This window comes from Lynx canadensis, chromosome A3, assembly GCF_007474595.2.
Source record: "Lynx canadensis isolate LIC74 chromosome A3, mLynCan4.pri.v2, whole genome shotgun sequence".
In the NCBI taxonomy this organism is placed as follows: Eukaryota; Metazoa; Chordata; class Mammalia; order Carnivora; family Felidae; genus Lynx; species Lynx canadensis.
In genome coordinates this window covers 63,470,728-63,490,443 of record NC_044305.1, presented here as the reverse complement: position 1 = coordinate 63,490,443, position 19,716 = coordinate 63,470,728, and the positions used below count along the sequence as shown (strand labels likewise).

Below are 19,716 nucleotides of genomic sequence, written 5' to 3'. Positions count from 1 at the left end.
TGTGATAATTTCAATTCTCCATATTTGGGAGTTTTTATCATAAACTGTTGGGAAAATCAGGGCGCCTGGCTGGCTCAGTTGGTTAAGCGTCCGACTTCGGCTCAGGTCATGATCTCAACAGTTAATGAGTTCGAGCCCCACATTGGGCTCTGTGCTGACAGCTCAGAGCTTGGAGCTTGTTTTGGATTCTTTCTCTCTCTCTCTCTCTCAAAAATAAATAAACGTTTAAAAAAAGTTGGGAAGGGGCGCCTGGGTGGCGCAGTCGGTTAAGCGTCCGACTTCAGCCAGGTCACGATCTCGTGGTCCGTGAGTTCGAGCCGCGCGTCAGGCTCTGGGCTGATGGCTCAGAGCCTGGAGCCTGCTTCCGATTCTGTGTCTCCCTCTCTCTCTGCCCCTCCCCCATTCATGTTCTGTCTCTCTCTGTCCCCAAAATAAATAAAAAAAAAGTTGAAAAAAAAAATTAAAAAAAAAAAATAAATAAATAAATAAAGTTGGGGAAAAAAACTCTAAAAAAATGGTTACTGATCTAGATCTGACATAAACTTTTAACTATCCCTGGAAACTGATACTCTACAATTCTGCAACAAAGAAACAAAGATATGCTGATATAACCACATAATAAATAGCAGCGCTTATTAGAAAAATGAGAGCACCTGAATGCTTTGGGGGGGAAAAAAGTGCCCTTGTGGCAAAAAGCAAGAGATGATACTGTGCATTGTGTATGTTTTTATGTGTATGTATATGTCTATTATCTGTTCATTTTAGGATGTTATATATAAAGTGCCTGGGAAGACAGGAAATACAGCAATATACAAGTGATGGTATTGGATAGTGAAGTTATAGATGCTTTATTTTCTTTGAATTCTCCAATTTCCTACCTCAGGTAGGTTAACTGTCAAATTAACTTTTAATTTTTTTTTTCCTTTTTAAAAAGTTTTTATTTATTTAAGTGATCTCTACACACAACATGGGGGCTTGAAGTCACGACCCAAGGATCAAGAGTTGTGTACTCTTCCAACTGAGCCAGCCAGGTGCCCCAAATAACTTTTGTTTTTCTTAATTTGCAAAATTTACCGGGTGGAGAAAACATAATAAAATGTGCTCTGTTAAGATTTTTCTTATTTTTTCTCCCTTACCTTTCCTTATGTGCTAAATAAACATGTTTCCCTATATAAAGTTTCTCATTTGAATCTATTCAGGGAAGGTTAAGAAGGAACAACTGGGTGAATGCTTGCTAATCATAAACCTTATTGGTCTTTAATCAAGTTTTCCAAAAGGCAATTTTCTCCTTGATAGTATATCACAAAGAACTTTCAATAGAGGGCATAAGAATCTCCCCACCTCACCCCCCTGACCCAAAAAAACTCAACTCCCGGGGCGCCTGGGTGGCGCAGTCGGTTAAGCGTCCGACTTCAGCCAGGTCACGATCTCGCGGTCCGTGAGTTCGAGCCCCGCGTCGGGCTCTGTGCTGACTGCTCAGAGCCTGGAGCCTGTTTCTGATTCTGTGTCTCCCTCTCTCTCTGACCCTCCCCCGTTCATGCTCTGTCTCTCTCTGTCCCAAAAATAAATAAACGTTGAAAAAAAAAAAAAAACAAACAAAAAAAAAACTCAACTCCCTTTTTATAAATAAATTAAATTAAATTAAAAAAAAAAAAAAAAAACCTTCTAGGGCATTGAAACAAATTCTGAAGTGATGATCAACCCTAATTTCGTACCAGGACTGCCTGTGGAGCTTTTCAAATTATATACATACTGAAGTTTTAAGCAAATGATATTCACACTCATTGGGTTGGGAGGAGTTTTTTAAACTTTTTTTTTTTAAAGCTTTATTTATGTAAGTACTCTCTACACCCAATGTGGGGCTCAAACTCACAGCCCAAGACCAAGAGCTGCACGCTTCTAGCCCGCCAGGCGCCCCCCCTAAAGTTCGATCACATGATATTTAGATTCATTGGGGTGGGGTGAGTTTTTTAAAGCCTGCCAGGCGATTCTGATACACAGAACCTGTGACACAGACTCTTCTTACTGGAACTTATTGATGAAAATGTTATGTTAGTTGCATTTCAATTTTGGTGGGTTTGAAAGATACAGCACCTCTTGCTCTCCAACTGACACCTGTTACTACAGCAAGCGTCTACTATGTCTCTGTGGATTCTGTAGGAGTGCTAGCTGGGGAGGAGTAGCTGCTTTCAAAAAAAAAAAAAAAACATTAAAACCAAACTTGTAAGTTAAATTGGGATGGATTTACAATGGCTGCCATCACAGAGCCACTGAACTGAAAAGAACTTGAGCTAATGACCACATTTAAAAGTCATTTTATCTCAAGACAAATTACATTTCCCTACTGTGCTCGATAAAAGATAGATGGATGAGACCTCTTACCCAGCCATTTCATTGGACTCTTCACAATACTGTTTTGCAACTCTCTTACGGATTTTCATTAATATTAGAAAAGGAACCTACTGTTTGGCTGTACTTTTTTTTTTTTTTTTACCTGAACTCATATATACATTACATCACGATTACACATCTATTACAGCCATCAGTTCCACCTTGCAACTGTTAATAAGTCTTTCCAATTAGATTGTAAGCTCTCTGAGGTAAAGAGAATTTCATATTCCTTTCTGTAATTAATGTCTGTACTTGGAACTTTATGCATATCATCTCATTTAATCCTCATAGGTACCCTACCTAATAGGTACTGCAACCCTTATTTTTATAAGTGAGGAAATTTATAAGCTCAGAGAGACCGAAGTTATTTATCAGAGTGAGAATGCTAGTTAAGTGACACAGTTCAGATTGTATACAGGTATAATTAGCACCAATGTCCCCCTGCATGTTCTTTTGAATACATGATGGCAACCATTTTTGCGTAGCAAATGCCCCATATAAACACTCACTAAAGAAATATTGCTTAAAATTATTGTAGAAGTGGGCCACAAATTATTTCATAGTCAAGTCTACAATGCATTTCCTTGATACAGAGAGACTAATGAAATTATAGGACAAAAAAATTCTATTAGATGAGATGGTTTAAAAGTACTCTGCAAACTAAATTAAAGGCAATTATGGAGATGAGAATATAGACCTTTACCCTCTGTTTTTATTTTCAAGGTTTCACTGTCATCTAGACAAACACAGTTTAAAAGAATCAAATCTCTCATGAAAATACTGCTTTCTCCAAAATAAGACACTGGAATATAGACAGTGAACAGAAGGGGGAAATTTTTAAGCACATTTAGAAGATAAACTTTAACTAGCTAGTATTTATTTGCAGCATTTGTTAATGCAGTTGCCATAAGCGAAATTCTTCAAACTACTAGCTAAAACAATGGAGAAAAAAGTAAAGAATAAATATTTACTGTGTTTTTGGTACAGTCCTATCCTCTGCTTCTCAGCTAAAAATAACTTTTAGAGCTAAAAATTCTCAACTATGAGTTCATGAGATAAAATTAACGACGACTAAGGAAGAATCTAATTAGCTGTTATCTGCAAGGATTATGTAAAATTTAATGAATCTGAAATCATTTTAAAGAGTCATTTAAATGATCAAGACCACACAGCTTAGAGAAGCAGTATGTCGTACCATTCTTAAAAATAGACTAAAGTTTGGCATATTTTCAAACAGTATAGATCTTCTCCATAAATATGTTCTGAGAAGTAAAAAAGAAAACAATTTACCAAAAGACTAGTACGCACACAGTCCTGAAACTGTGATATAAAAATGTAAAAGCAGCTATGTTTACTGTAACTGATCTATTTGAAATTATCAACAGAAAGGCTATATATAAAACTTAATGTGAAAACAGAATATGAAGATTCTTTTGGGCTTTTGTCTGGTCTTTCCTCCCTTCTCAAAAATTCAAATGCCTTAAAAAAGATTTTGGATTAGGACAAACAAAAATGCGTACTATTTAAAAGAAAAATAACTGATAAGATATCGGGCTTGGCTGCTTAGTTTCAAAAACTTTATGAAATATTCCTCTTCAAAACCAGAGTATCTTAAGACTATTAAACAGGAGATTCACAAAAGAATGAGGAATGATTTTTCATGGCTAGTAAAGAGATGGGGTACAGACATATATGTAATCTCTAAATATCTTAGATAACACGGAAAGGTGTAAAGACAATGGTTCTGGGAATCCCCATGCCTTAGACTGAAATTCTGGCTGTATCATTTATTTAGCTTTGTAACCTAGGCTAACTACTTCCTCTCCCTGACTCTCAGGCTCACCTCTAAAAGAAGGGTGTTGAGGATATCACCTATGACTGTATACATATCCAACAACTGGACAGCTACAAGTCCCCCCTTTACCCTTGGAAAATCATCAACCTATATGGCTACTTGATCAGTAATATACTAATTAAAAAGCATTTTAAGTATTCTTTGAGGGAAGAACTTAACATTTTTCCATGGAAAATATAAAACTCTATACATGTACTTTCATACAAATTAGCAACCTCAGATTATTTTTTTTAAATATATGACTTAAGGATAGTCTGAAGCAAACACCTAGAAATTAATAAATAGAAATGGCTCTTATTTAGCAAGTATTTACTGAGTTCTCACCACATGCCAGGCACTGTTGTAGGTGCCGGGACTATAGCCATAAATAAATCAGATGAAGTCACAGATCTCGCAGAATTTCTACCTCTAGTTATAAGATGCGACCTAGCTTTTTTTTTTTTTTTTTTTTTTTAAGATTAGAACCTAAACCAATGAAATAGCTTATTTTTTAGTAATCTACATACCCAGTGTGGGCCTTGAACTCATGACCCCAAGATCAGGAGTCACATGCTCCATCTAGTGAGCCAGCCAGGCACCCCAACCTAGCATTTTGGAAGAAGAAAAAAGCCATGATCTCAGAGCCCTGCCTAAGGTAAGAACAGTTTAGAGCAAAATGCAGTTTTACTTTTTCTGGTCCTCTAGGTGATTGTTCTTTTGGGGTCACAGACGCCTTTGAGGAACTGATGAAAACTGCAGACATACTATACTTCTCGTTAACAACTGCGTATGTACACACATAAACACATTTTCAAAAACTTTCTGGGGATTCACAGACCACCTAAGAATTCCTGCTAGACTCTTCCAAAGATTTTACTAGGTGGGAAAATGTCAATACTGCTTGCATTAAGAAGTCTTAACATACTCCAACAGGTTGAACTAAGAAACAAATTTAGTAGACAACTTCAGAAGACTCCTCTCAATAATGAACTTTCTGAATATGTTTTAAATGTTTTAATTTCTGACTTACATTCCACTGGGCCTTCTGAAATAAAATCCACAAGATTTTCTTTTCATATAAGAAAAATAAATGAATCCCTATTTCCGTAAGTAATCCCCAAATTACTTATAGGCATTTACAGCCAGATAATTCTATCTCTGATATGAAGCAGACATCTTAGGATTAACTCGAATTAACTCTGACTAGCATTCTTTTTTTTTTTTTTTAATTTTTTAAATGTTTATTTATTTTTGAGAGAGAGAGAGAGAGAGAGAACATGAGCAGGGGAGGGGCAGAGAGAGAGGGAGACACAGAATCCGAAGCAGGTTCCAGGCTCTGAGCTGTCAGCACAGAGCCCAACATGGGGCTCGAACCCACGAGCTGTGAGATCATGACCTGAGCCGAAGTCGGACATTTAACCAACTGAGCCACCCAGGTGTCCCCCTCATTTTTTAAAATGTCTGAACATAATTTTTATTTTTGTTACTTAAAAAAACCCCAATTTTTATAAAATGTCCCAACTGGCTCCTCTTCTGTATTTCCACCACTCTGCTGTCTTTCCCATTCTGTAAACTAACCCTGGGCTCCTGCCACTGTACTTCAGCAACATCTTCCACATGGCGCACATCTAACTAAGTTAAGAAGCACTTATGTAGCACGTCTGTGCCTCACTCACTGCTACAGTAGCTTAAGAAGTAAAAACTTAAACACCTATAATGACTTCATTTTTTTTTTCTGCTTCTTTGTGTTCTTTTATTACATTACTGCTACTAGTGATGATGGTTCAACATTTTTCTAAGGTCATGATTATTCTGAAAGGGCAAAGTGGTATTTCCCAAAAGAGGGCTCTGGACTGCAAAAGTTACTTTTTATAGTAAACAGGGAAGTTTCTCTAATCCGCATATCTGTCTGATAATGAGTTTACGCTTATCATCTGATCTCTGCAATTATTTTGCTACTTGACTGCCAGCATCTCTTTAATCTAATGCTGCACATGTTTCTAACAGATTAAAATACCAGAGATATTCCTTTGGGTCTATCATTCTTATGCTCCAAACAGATGGTGGCTCCTCTCTGTAAAATATCAAGTTCAAAAGGCCTCTCCAGGAGCGCCTGGGTGGCTCAGTCAGATAAGCGTCTGACTCTTGATTTCAGCCCAGATCGTGATCTCACGGTTGTTGAGATCAAGCCTGCACTGGGCTCTGCACTGACAGCACAGAGCCTGCTTGGGATTCTTTCTCACCCCTTCCTCCCGTCCCTCTCTCAAAACAAATAAGTAAACTTAGGAAAAAAAAAGGGGGGGGGGGGAGGCACTCCAGTCTCTCCAAAAGTACTTCTGGCATCCTAAGTTCTTTTTTTTTTTTCCCCCCAAATGGTCATTGGTTTTTGAGAGAAAGAGAGAACAAGCAGGAGAGGGACTGGAGAGGGGCAGGAGGGACAGAGGATCTGAAGTCGGCTGTGTGCTGACAGCAAAGAGCCCGATGTGGGGCTCCAACTCATGAACCATGAGATGGTGACCTGAGCCGAAGTCAGACACTCAACCAACTGAGCCAGCCAGGCGCCCCACATCCTAATTTTTTTTTTTTTTTTTTTTTTTTTTTTTTTTTTTTTTTTTTTTTTTTTTTTTTTTTAACCACAGCAGCTCTATGCTCTGGACAAAATGAGGTCCTTTCTTTAAAGACTGGCTTATACTTTGTTCTTGCCTCTCCCGTCCACTTGAACTACCATCCTCCTCATTTCATTTGTCATTCTCATCATTCTTCAAATCCCCTCTTATCTGTAATTCTGACTTGCCAGGCAATCAGTGTACAGTTCACATGGAAATGAATCACATTCCCTATTCTGTCACTTCTTTCTATTCTTTACCAAATGATGTGAAACACTGTATTCTTTAACTTGTGTGTTTATGTGGACACGGCAAGCTGCAATGACAGGAGAGATGGAACCATGCCTCATGTTCTGTAGTCTCCCTGCTGTATCACTTCACCTCAGGGTAGACTGTCCGTGTTTCATCTGCTGAAGTTACTAGAAAGCTTGTGCATCTCCTAACTTATACACAGTCATACAATACTCATATTCAAGGCCAGTTTTTTATCCTGAGAATCTCTCTTCAGTTTCATGGCTCTGTTGTTTATTCATTCACTGTTTATTGAGCTGTGTATAAGTACTTTCTATTTTTTTAAAAAAGTTTAAAACATTAACCCCAATGTTAATTTAGGGTTCTGAGGCATTTTAAAAATCGTATCTGGAGTAAAAGTAGCCAACTTTTTGAGGGACAAAGAAATTTGGCAAGGCATAATGAAATATTTTTTTTTTAAGTAGGCTCCACCCCCAACGTAGGGCTTGAGCTCATGACCCTGAGATCAAGAGTCGCGTGCTCTATCTAGACTGAGCCAGCCAGGTACCCCAAAATTATTTTCTAAGATTACACACCGGGGTTACATTTTCACACACATGAAGAAACAGGAGCACTTAGACAGCTAGTAATGAATCAGTAACTACCTTTTGAGGGTTTATTTCCCCTAACCATAGTACTGGATGCTGTGTGGAACCTATAATCTAGCTGAAGAGACCAGCCTGTCTTCACTCCACCACCCACTTACGACGAACTTTTCAGTCACGGCCACCCCAACTTCTGTCCTCATTTGTTTGATTTAGGGTTCTCAAAGGTATCACATGACGTTTTTAAATTAATTTTCATGGCTTTAGATACAATTCTTAACACTCTGAGGTACCGAACACCAAAGAAAGACTCAGGACAACTGCTCTAGACCAAGATATAAATCCTGTTATTAGCAGTATACAGTGTCACTTTTATTCAACTCACTACAATGTATTAATTGTAAAATGTTCCTTTTTGCAAGGACACTTTTATTGTTTAGAAAAAAGAAACAAGAGGATTTTGCTGCACAAAAAGGAATACAGTGCGATTGAGAGGATACCAGTGGCTGACGTCTCTCTCAAGACCTGTCACCAGGAGCTGGAGACTTGGAGGGTGAGTCTATTTCTTCTCAATGAGTTTCATTACTAACTTGGGCTCCCTTAAATCTTTCAAGCATAAGTGTTAAAAATTAAGTTATTCATTTACAGACGTCCGAAAACTTCAAAACCCTACGAGAAAATACTTATTTGAATTACTGACTTTGAAATACAGGACAATTAAAAAAAAAAAAAAGGAGGAGGAGGAGGGAGGAGGGGGACAAGGAGGAGGAGGAGAAGGAGGCACTGTTTTGTCTTCTGGCACTAGTACCAAGATAAAAACACTACAGAGACGCGGCTGACAGCACATCAACAGCAGTAAGGAAGGCAAAGTGACAGAGTTCTGCTCTGAGGAAGCACAGCAGAGACAGCAAAAATGGTTATCTCAGCTCAACACACATGCCTACAGCGGCAACGCTAAGGTTAGAAAGAAATTATCCTTAGGTATTCAACTGGGCACACAGGGGCACTGAGAGTCAGGTCTTTAAAAGAATAGCTCATTTTCTCTATCACTACGTTCTAGTGATGGTAGCAGCCTGCTGAAGGAGAAACTGAGATACTTCAAAGCACATTCTTCGCCTCAAAATTAAGATTTAACGGAGAGGGAGAAGGAAACGCAGACACACAGGGAGGAAGTAAGTACAGCCCAACAAAAAGGTACTCGGTGCCCATTAAGTGGCAAGTCTATCTACAGAACAGAACTGTATCTCTACCTCCATTTCTATACATTCCCTTAAACTTTAACTGACTCCTTAACATGAAAGTACTAATACTTTATTACAGATTTCATTATGTGAAAGTATTATATCTAGTATTTACATTATAAAATTATTTAAAATGCTTAAGAAACGAAATAAAACTTACCCCATCACTTTCTCTATGTGGATTCAGCCTACTATAAACAGCTTCAATAACATTGCGCCTAAAAAAAATTACGCTTCAGGTTTATTAAAATTGCAGACAATTACTAAGCTTGAGTATTTAAAATAAGATTTCATCTGGACCGTTCTCAAAAATTAATTGCCACACTTAAACACTTGCCAAGAACATAGTTTCTATATCTCACTCAGAAACTGATCCAGCACAACCCCAAATTTGTTCTCATTTATCAAGGAAATAGGACCTTCACCTTCAAAGCACATGATAAATAATTCCCTTAAAAAAAATCTCTTTTGGATGAAATTTTAAAGTTCTTCTCTAGTAAAAGAACCATCAACTCATTTCATTTTTAGATAACTGATATACTTCTTACCCAAAATTAATTACTAATTATAAATGAACTCAAAATTAGTTCTTTTTGTTCTACTTACTTGCCAGCAAGACCTCCCCCAGGAGGCAAATTTGGGATATTTTCTGCAGACAAGATGCGCATGACATGGGCAAGATCAGGCATTCCTTCCTCACCAGACTTCTCCATAATTTCTGCAAGTTTTTAAAAAGAGTTCCTAAATTAATGTGGTAAGTCCGGATTCACAGAGTGAAACAAGGGGTATTATTTGGTAGTATCAATTTTCAAATGTAAAAAAAGCAAACATTATCTTACTATCACACGAGGAACAAAAAAAGTAATATAAAAAGTTAGGTGCATACATAAAAGCAAAAACTGAAACAAAGGAAACGTTCTATGACACAGCAATAGTGGAGAAATTTTTGGTATAAGCCGAGTGAAATGGTTTATAATCACTAAAAATGATCCCTGTTAGTACAGCTATGTGGAAAAGCATATACATCTGATCTGATTTTATATAAAAATACAAAAGTTATTAAGACTATAATTATAAAAAAAAAAAGCGATGGATAAGGATTGTAAGGAAAAGGAGAAAAAATAGAAATCACTTTAGAAGACTGTTCATTTTTAATCAAAGAATAGCTGACGTATTATATTCGTTTCAGGTGTACATAGTGATCTGACAATTATATACATTACTAAATGCTCGCCACGGTAAGCGTAGTCTCCATACGACGCCAGTGCAATATTACTGACTGTATTCCCTATGCTGTACTTTTCAGGCCTGTGACTTGATAACTGGAAGTCTGTAGTTCTTAATCCCCTTCACCTAGTTCGCCTATCCTTCCTCTGGCAACCACCAGTGTGTTCCTCATATCCAGGAGTCTTTCTGTTTTGTTTTCTAGATTCCACATAGAAATGAAATCATAAGGTATTTACCTTTCTCGGTCTTATTTCATTTACCATAATACTTTCTAGGTCCATCCATGTCGTTTTATAAGGTTTTTGATACCTAAGTAGTAATGTTCCACAACGATTTAAAAAAAGGAAAATGAGTCACAGAACTTGCTGAAGCTTAGAACAAAGTAAAACATTTACATGTTCCGTTTACACTTAAAATTTATGGAAAACAGGTATTTAGTACATGATTATTTGGCCAGTATTAAGATATAAACTCCCTGAGTCTCCTGGGTGGCTCGGTTGGTTGGGCGTCCAACTTGGGCTCGGGTCATGATCTCACGGTTCACGGGTTCGAGCCCCGCACTGGGCTCTGTGCTGAGAGCCTGCTCAGAGGCTCCGCACAGCTCAGAGCCTGGAGCCTGCTTCAGTTTCTGTGTCTCCCTCTCTCTCTGCCCCTCCCCCACTCACACCCTGTCTCTTTCTCTCTCAAAAATAAATAAACATTAAAAAAATTTAAAAAGAATGATATAAACTCCTCAAAAATCAGACAGTGCCAACTGACTTGAAGTTAACAAAAAAGCAGTATCCTCGGCGGTTACCACGCCTCACCAGGCCCTCACCATGACCTTAACTTTCACCACTCCCATTCGACTCTGCCCCTGACCCCTTTATCCCCACAGGCTCCATTCAGAGCAGCCTTCTCCTGCTTCTAGATCTTCACATGTACTTCTATGCTCTTTCTGCCAGTCCGACCAACCTATTTTGCATAGTTCACTCACACTCATTCTTCAGGTTTCAACTTCTTATGTCACTTTCTCAAATGCGTCTCTGAACCAAGCCTGGAGCAGGTGCACCGCTGCACACTTCCACTGCGTATGATAGTTAATGTGTCATAAGACTGCAAGCTTCTTGGAGGCAGGACTGTAATTCTCCTGCCTTATACTTGCATCTCTATAGCACAGGATTTCTCAGCCTTAGCACTACTGACATATTGGACCAGACAAAAAAAATTTTTAATGTTTTTTTTTTGAGAGAGAGAGAGAGAGAGAGAGAGAAGCACAAGTGGAGGAGGGGCAGAGAGAGACACACACACAGAATCCGAAGCAAGCTGCAGGCTCCAAGCTGTCGGCACCATGCCCCACAAGGGGCTTGAACTCACAAACTGTGAGATCATGACCTGAGACGAAGCTGGATGCTTAAGCAACTGAGCCATCCAGGAGCCCTGGACTAGACAAATTTTTGTTGTAGAGGCTGTCTGTGTACTGCAAAATGTTAAGCAACATCCCCGGCCTCTACTCCATACTAGAGGTTGGCGACACCCTCTCAGTTATGACATCAAAAAGGTCTCCAGACATTGCCATGAGAGAGAGAGAGAGAGACAGAGACAGAGACAGAGACAGAGACAGAGAGAGAAGACTGGGTATGTTACAGAAAGTATATATAGAGAGAAGTCAAATGAATTATAATGTAAACAAGATGGGGAATCTAAGTAAAAGGTACTACATGTACATGGGAGCTCTCCTGATTTTTTTTCAACTCTTCTATAAATTTAAAATTACTGCAAAATAAAAGATTAAAAAAATAAGTACAGCTGACCCTTGAATGACTCAGGTTTGAACTGCATGGGTCCATTCATGTATAGATTGTTTTCCAATACAGTACACTACTGTAAGTGTATTTTCTCCTTATGATTTTCTTAACAACACTTTCTTTCCTCTAGCTTACTTTGAATACGTGTTAGTAGACTGTCTATGTCATCAGTGAGGTTTCCAGTCAATAAAGTTTCAGGGGAGTAAAAACTTATGTGTGCATTTTTAACTTATGGGGAGTGTTGAGGGAAGAGGTGGGGATGGTGGTGTGTTTGTACCCCCAACTCCCATGCTGATCAAGGGTCAACTGTAAAATCAATGATCTCTCACAACACCAATGCTAACTCTAATTGGGAAGATAAAAACATACAGTAATGAATTCCTATGATTAACTTGGTAGGAGGGAATTAGTATTAGTGGAATTATAGCACTTGATGTTCATGATAACCCTGGAGGCAAATTTCACTGGACTCCTCCACTAAAAGTATAACAAAGGAAAGGGACAATAAAATAGCAAGGTTTAACAGTATTTTCGAATTTTTCTCCTTGGGGGTATCATAGGCCTATCTCTTCTCCCTGCCAATCAATTCCCACTCACTGGTCCAAGATGTGACAGTAAATCTCAGGCAGACAGATGCCTGTTTTTTAAGGCCTTGTTTAGAAATACTTAGTCATTTTTTCCCAATTAAAAAAAAACTACTTGATAAACAAGGAAGAATACTTTTCCTTTCCTTCTTAAAAAACAAAAAAAAACCAAAAAAAAAACAAAAGCACCTTTCTTACTTACCTTCAACCCGTGATTCCAAGTGCTTATCCAGCTCTGAATCTTTTCTCACTGCTTCATCTGAGACCTTGGGAGCATTTGAAAAGCAAACTAGTACAATACTCATGTTATCTCGACTTCCCTGTATATTCAAGAAAGAAAAAGAAAGAATTATATTTCTACAGTCCAGCAACTTCCTATTATTTAATTCAAAACAGAGTTAATTACATTAAGCAATTATAGTTTATTTAAATCAGCAGAATGCACACATTCAACACATTCATTTCCATTCTAAAGAACTATTTGAAGCATTCCCTGAAGAAACAAGATCTCTAGATAGGGGTAGATCTGTAATTATTTTATGACTTTTAATTCTGTGTACCTATTCTTACCCACCAACACTCCACAAATGAGGAAATGAGGAAATGCATCTTTATATGCATTACATCTTCTAAACTCTGTTTCCCACTCAAGACTACATATTCCCAAAGTGGCTCAAGCCCAAAACACATCTTCCCAAACAAGTGTGTAATTTTCACCTAATTAACCTGCATTAGAGCAATGCTAGCAAAACGCCACTGAATTTGACACAGCTGAAAATTACTGATCATTAGGATACTCAAGAGACTATACTGAACAATTAAGCAGAGAAGAAAACAGATTATAAACCATTCCGAGGATAGCAAACAATGGAATGTAACTGGATGGCTGAGATACTATACAGTCAGATATAAGAACTTTTGAAGAAAAGCCATCATATTGTTAAACAGAATCACAAACAGGGTCAGAGTCTGCAGAGGGGAGCTAAAACCGCTAACTTAAGGACAAATTTTACTGCTGCCTTGTTAATCACACTATCACGTACAAATGATCTATATTTAAAAAGTAGACTATTACCATAAGATTATGAAAAATGAATTTAAAACTTTCTCATTACTTTTCCTATAGATATATTACTTTAACTGAGTTTCTTAGAACAGGATAAAACAGTGCTTGGGTCACCTGGATGGCTCACTCGGTTAAGCATGCAACTCTTGATTTTGGCTCAGGTCACGATCCCAGGGTCGTGGGATCGAGCCCCATATGTGGCTCCACGCTGAGTGTGGAGCCTGCTTAAGCTTCTCTCTCTCTCTCCCCAGCTCATGTGCTCTCTCTTCCTCTCTTAAAAAAAAGGGGGGCGGGGCGGTACCTGGGTGGCTCAGTAGGTTAAGCATTCGACTTCAGCTCAGGTCATAATCTTGCGGTTCACGAGTTCCAGCCCTGCGTCAGACTCGGTGCTGACAGTTCAGAACCTAGAGCCTGTTTTGGATTCTGTGTCTCCCTCTCTCTCTCTGCCCCTACCCTGCTCACGCTCTCTCCCTTCCTCTACCAAAAATAAACATTTTTAAAAAATAAAGAAAAAAAAAGAATAAAACTTCTTGAAATAGTGACTTTTCAACCCACACCCCCCCCTTATGGTTTCTATTTATGATTCTAAACAAACTAAATCAATGTAGGTGGTAGGCTATTTTGTCTGATGGTGCCCTTTGCCAACTCAAGTGAAAAAAGCCTAGGCCACATCCATTCTAGTCTTTTCATTCAGTATGGCCAGAATCTAGGCAGGCACTGTTTGTTCAGACTTGTCACTTTTTTGGAACCCACATGACACAGCCAAAAAGACAGAAAGATCTTGCAAAATGTGAAGGCAATGGAGGCCAGGCCTTAAGAAGGCTTCAAAAAAAAATAACTTTTCACAGACTTGCACGCTTTAGTAGGAAGAAACATCATGAGTATATAACCAGATTCTCTGTATTTGGGAGGGGAAAAAAAAAAATCAAGATTTCCAAAAAATCAGGATTGGTCCAAACTAATTTCGTTCTTTAATGAAACCCACCAAGACTTTCACAATGACTTAATATAAGAAATACTACAATGGCTGTAGAATATATATACATATCCACACATAAATACACCATGGTTCCAAACAGCTCCCCCCTCCCACCCAAAAAAAGAGTCAACACATTCTACAGGATTTATCATGTAAGTTCAGGTCAGGAAAAGCTTTATACCATAGACATTCAAGACACACACACACACACACACACACACACACACACACACACACACAATTTCCATTAGGTTTTTATGTTATAAAAATTAAATCCTACCAATTGGAAAATTAACTGAAAGATAGTTTAAGGAAGTTTAAATATCAAAAAATAAAGGAAATAATTTACATTTACACCTAAGCATGTGTGATTTCAAGGATGCTTCTTCTATTTCTACATAAAGATGACTTTCCCCTAAGTACAACGTATGAGTGCATTTCAGTAATTTTTATACAGCAACTTAAAAAGATGTTTTTCCCTTTATGCCTCCTCAGTTTTCTAGAGATAAACTATCCTTACATAATCAGTATAAATTTTTCATTAAGTTCAGAAATGAAACATGATAAAAACAAAACAAATCCAGCTTGGTGAACTGAAGCAATTAGCCAGATATTTAAAACTGATCATTTCAGTGCCTCTTCTTTTTATTTTTTGACAACAGCACAGCAGTACCACTCTAAGGAATTAGACCACTAACGGATAGTTCTAGGTCAAAGCAGCCAGTGTCCCTGCCATATGTAAGGGCATTTAAATGGAAACAGAAAATAATCTGATGTGGTTAATTTTTAAGCTGAATGCTGCCCGGTTATAAAGAAGTGTCCTGGATCAAGTGTTAACATGGCATATGAAAGTAAGTTGTGAACAGAATACCACTGCCAAGGTTAGTAAATGAATATCTGATAAGTAAACCATCAATATTCCTCATTTTTTTAATCATTTTTTTCAGCCTGGTACTGTGCTTATCTTACTTACATGTTCAAACACCAGCCAAACTTCAAAAATAGACCAAATTTTCACCTATCCATGAGAGATGGAGTCTATGATTACTTCAAGAACACTCCCTTCCACCATTATCTTATTCCCTGAACCTGTATTTCCTTCACCTCCCTGTTTCACAACCATCATCTACAGAATTAAAATTTATTGAGGTCTATAAACCAGAGAACTATTCAGGCACTTACCAAGAGCTTTACCCTCAACAACTCCACAAAGATATTATCATTCACCGCTATCTTATAAGATGTAGAAACTGCAACTTCACCTGAATTCATTCTATGTGGTGCGGTATAACTTAAAACCCAGCTGTCTGGCTCCAAAGCCTATGTTCTAATACTAAACCCATGGTTCTCAAATGGTGCACCAAGAAGCCCCAGGGTGCTGTGATGTACTCACAGAGATATTAAAAATAAGGGGAAATACAGTGATACTCCACATCTGTGGACACCCCACAATCTATCGTGAAGTAATTCACAGTTTTAACAGTAGATAATGTGATATTTCTCTCAATGACATCCTATCTTTTCAAAGCCGGGGTTTTAAGAGTTGGTGTGATAAAAAGCAAGTCCCATTAAAAAAAAAAAAAAAAATCAATGTGATACAGGCAATGAAGATGGCCGTGCCCAATAATTATAATGTTTGAGAAGTTGTGCAGTGACCAACAGGTACACATCTCATTAATATGTAACTGTAGTTCCTTAAAGAATGAAATAAAGTATTTTTTCAATGTGTGTGTATTATTTTGTTAAGACATATATACTCATTAAGTTTGCATCTCACTACATAAACACTTGTATCTGTTAAATATTACTATGGCTAAGTAGCACTGTGAAAAAATTACTAAGACACTCCGGCAACATGGGACCAAGAAAGCTTGGGAATCACTACACTACAGACTATACTTTTATGTTCAGTCCTTCCCTTCCACGCCCCAAAATACACAACCACACTCCATTCTAACACGATCCAGGTCTACCTTTGCATTATTCAGAATTATATTTTCTGAAAACTATAATGGAAAAACTCCTGAGTTTAGAGCTGAACAGTTGTTTTGGGGGATACACAAGTGCATTTTCCGTATTGGACTACTAATCTGGAATGATGCTGCCTTTGGAAAATAAGTCATTAACTTACCTCAATTTTATCCAACTATCAAGTACTATCTCATGTTTTAAAATAAATAAGCTTGGGTGGTTCTGTTGGTTAAGCATCCAGCTCTTGATTTCTGCTCAGGTCATGATCTTACAGTGTATGAGTTCCAGCCCCACATCAGGCTCCATGCGAACAGTGTGGAGCCTGTTGAGGATTCTCTCTCTCTTCCTCTCTCTCTGCCCCTCCCGTGCAAGCTCTCTCTCTCAAAAATAAATAAAAATAAAACTTAAAAAAAAAAAAAGCAAAATAAAATAAATGAGCTTCTGATAAGTAGCATATAAACTGAATTTAGGAATATCAAATAGTATTTTTTTTCAAATAGTATTTTAAAAGAAAAATAAAAGAACAATTTAAAGGAACACTGAGTTTTACAATTTAAGAAAAATGAAGCAGGTGGCAAAGTAACATGCATAATATGATCCATTTCTGTAAACAGTAAAAAACAAACCAACCCCTCCGCCTATTTTTATACTCCTGTATGTTTGTATAATAAACAGAATTATTTGGAAGAATATATATGGTTGCTTAAGGGGGATGAGATTTTTTAAAAGGACATCAAGATGAGTAACTTTACTTAAAACATCTTCGTATTTGTTTGCAAATGTTATTCATCTTGTACTTAGTGTTATCCTTCAGGAAAAATTTTTCATGAAACCCTCTGAGAAATATTGGCAATAAACACACCAAACTTGAGTCTGGAAACGTGAATTCTACTCTTGGCTTCAACACTTACCAAAACAGGACTTACAGCTATCTTTTAATGTCAAACCTCCATTTCCTTAATTGCAAATTGGAAATAGATTTTTATTTTGTTCACCTCAGAAGGTTACTAGGAGGATAAATAAGGGTTACTTATAAGTTATGAAAGGCTATGCAAACAGCCGCTATGTTTTCTATGCAACCTGAAATTAACATAAATACCATGGATGCCAGCACTGGCAATAAAATGGGAAGGGTGCTTTCTTAGGGACTATTCTCTCCTACAGTTAAATATCTTCAAGAGAGTAATGCCTGGCCAGAGTCATCCAACACTTACAGCTTCATATTGCTAAGTGGCAATCCTGAAAAAAAGATTATCATTTGCAATAATAATGCTAACTACCTTTCATGGTTGTGAAAATTAAATGCGTTAAAATACCTGTAAAGTGCTTAGAATAGCGTTTGCTCATAAAAAGCAGTGATTTACTGATGCTATTGTGATTACGATGATTATCACAATCTCCCAAGATTTCATGAGTTAACATATAAAAGTGCTTGTAAACTATTACGGCATGACAAGTGTTAGAAAATATTAACACATCATTTAAATCTATTATCACGAAAACTTCAATACTTAAAAACTGTGTCTATTCTCGCTTTCTCCTCTTGAAGTAGCTCTCACTTACTGAGCAATCACTAAGTGCCAAGCACAAGGCTAAAGTGCTTTCCATGGAATCTAAAATTTTGTATTCAATCTTTCAGACTAAGTTCAAAGTAATCATATTCTATTTTAATCATATATTTTTTAAAATTTTTTAATGTTTATTTTTGAGAGACAGAGTACAAGCAAGGGAGGGGCAGAGAGAAAGAGAGACACAGAATCCCAAGCAGGCTCCAGTCTCCGAGCTGTCAGCACAGAGCCCGATGTGGGGCTCAAACCCACAAACCACGAGATCATGACCTGAGCCGAAGTCAAAGGCTTACCTGACTGAGCCACCCGGGCGCCCCTACTCACATTATTTTAATTTTTTTAATGTTTATTTTTTTTATGTTGTATTTATTTTTGAGAGAGACAGAGAGTATGAGGGGCAGAGAGAGAGGGAGACACAGAATCTGAAGTGGGCTCCAGGCTCTGAGCTGCCAGCACAGAGCCAGATGCGGGGCTCGAACTCACAAAACCGTGAGACCATGACCTGAGCAGAAGTCGGACGCTTACCCAACTGAGCCACTCAGGTGCCCCTAATGTTTATTTATTTTTGATGTGAGGATGGCAGGAGCAGAGGATCCGAAGCAGGCTCTGTATTGACAGCAGAGAGCGCCATGTGGGGCTTGAACTCACAAACCATGAGATCATGACCTGAGCCAAAGTTGGACATTTAACTGACTGAGCCACCCAGGCGTCCATGTTTTTATAATATTGCTAACCCTTAGTTTTACAATACAAATGAGTGAAATGACAAAATTATGGAGTTAGAAAAACAGAAATGGATAAGATGTTTAATATTTAATTCCATTAAGTAACATGCAAGGTTCAAAACATTCATAAGTCTGTAATCTTTCAACATAAAAGTTAATTAAGCTTCTCAAAACTGATTTCAATTTGAATGCAGCTTCATTCAAAGGAACTATGATGGTCAACTTCCACTAAAACTGAATGAATCATGTGTTCCGACCTTTTGCCCCATTACTATAGTAATTTATCATTTCTGAGATTCTAGGAATTCACAATGTTTAATGCCATCAACGGGAATATTTAATCACTTTAAACTGATAAAAGCTATCAAGCGAAGATATGAAGATATGCTACCAGAATCCTTTCAACTCCATTCTGAAGGGTCGAGTCAAAATTCCTGAAAACTAGCATCCTTTCTACAGAAGGGAGAGTGCAGTTTATCCACAACACAAACTTCTTTTTTACTCCAAATTACAGACCTACTAGATTTTGGCTATTCCCTTCAAAACTACATGCCATTCTTTCAACAAAATGCTATGCAACCATGACAAATGATTTAGACTGACACCTACAGACATGGCGATCTCTCTACAGCATATTGTTGAATGAAAAAGCATATTGTAGAATAACAAGTATAATGATCTCATTTTAATAAAAATACACACATTCACAGGCAGGCAAAAAAAAGACTAGAAAGATACATACCACAACAATGAATGTAGCCAAGTTAGGTGAGAGGCAAAATTTTTGAGTGTTTATATGTTCTGGATTATCTGGAATTTTTTTCAATAGCCAAGTAAATACTAGTTTGATAATCAGGGAAAATTCTGTTTTCATCTGCTGGTCAGGCCAAAAAACACCTGC

At 37.6% G+C, this 19,716-nt stretch overlaps 1 protein-coding gene across 3 annotated transcripts in view; it reads right to left on the bottom strand.

The window, feature by feature from the left end:
• PPM1B (protein phosphatase, Mg2+/Mn2+ dependent 1B) overlaps positions 1-19,716 on the bottom strand; it is an 83,363-nt gene that overhangs the window by 5,212 nt on the left and 58,435 nt on the right. For all 3 annotated transcript variants that reach the window (XM_030310512.1, XM_030310510.1, XM_030310513.1), the window contains exons 3-5: positions 12,709-12,826; positions 9,515-9,626; positions 9,069-9,126 (exon numbers count right to left, since the gene is read on the bottom strand). In XM_030310512.1, the coding sequence (XP_030166372.1) occupies positions 9,069-9,126; positions 9,515-9,626; positions 12,709-12,826 (288 nt within the window). The remainder of the gene's footprint in view (positions 1-9,068; positions 9,127-9,514; positions 9,627-12,708; positions 12,827-19,716) is intronic.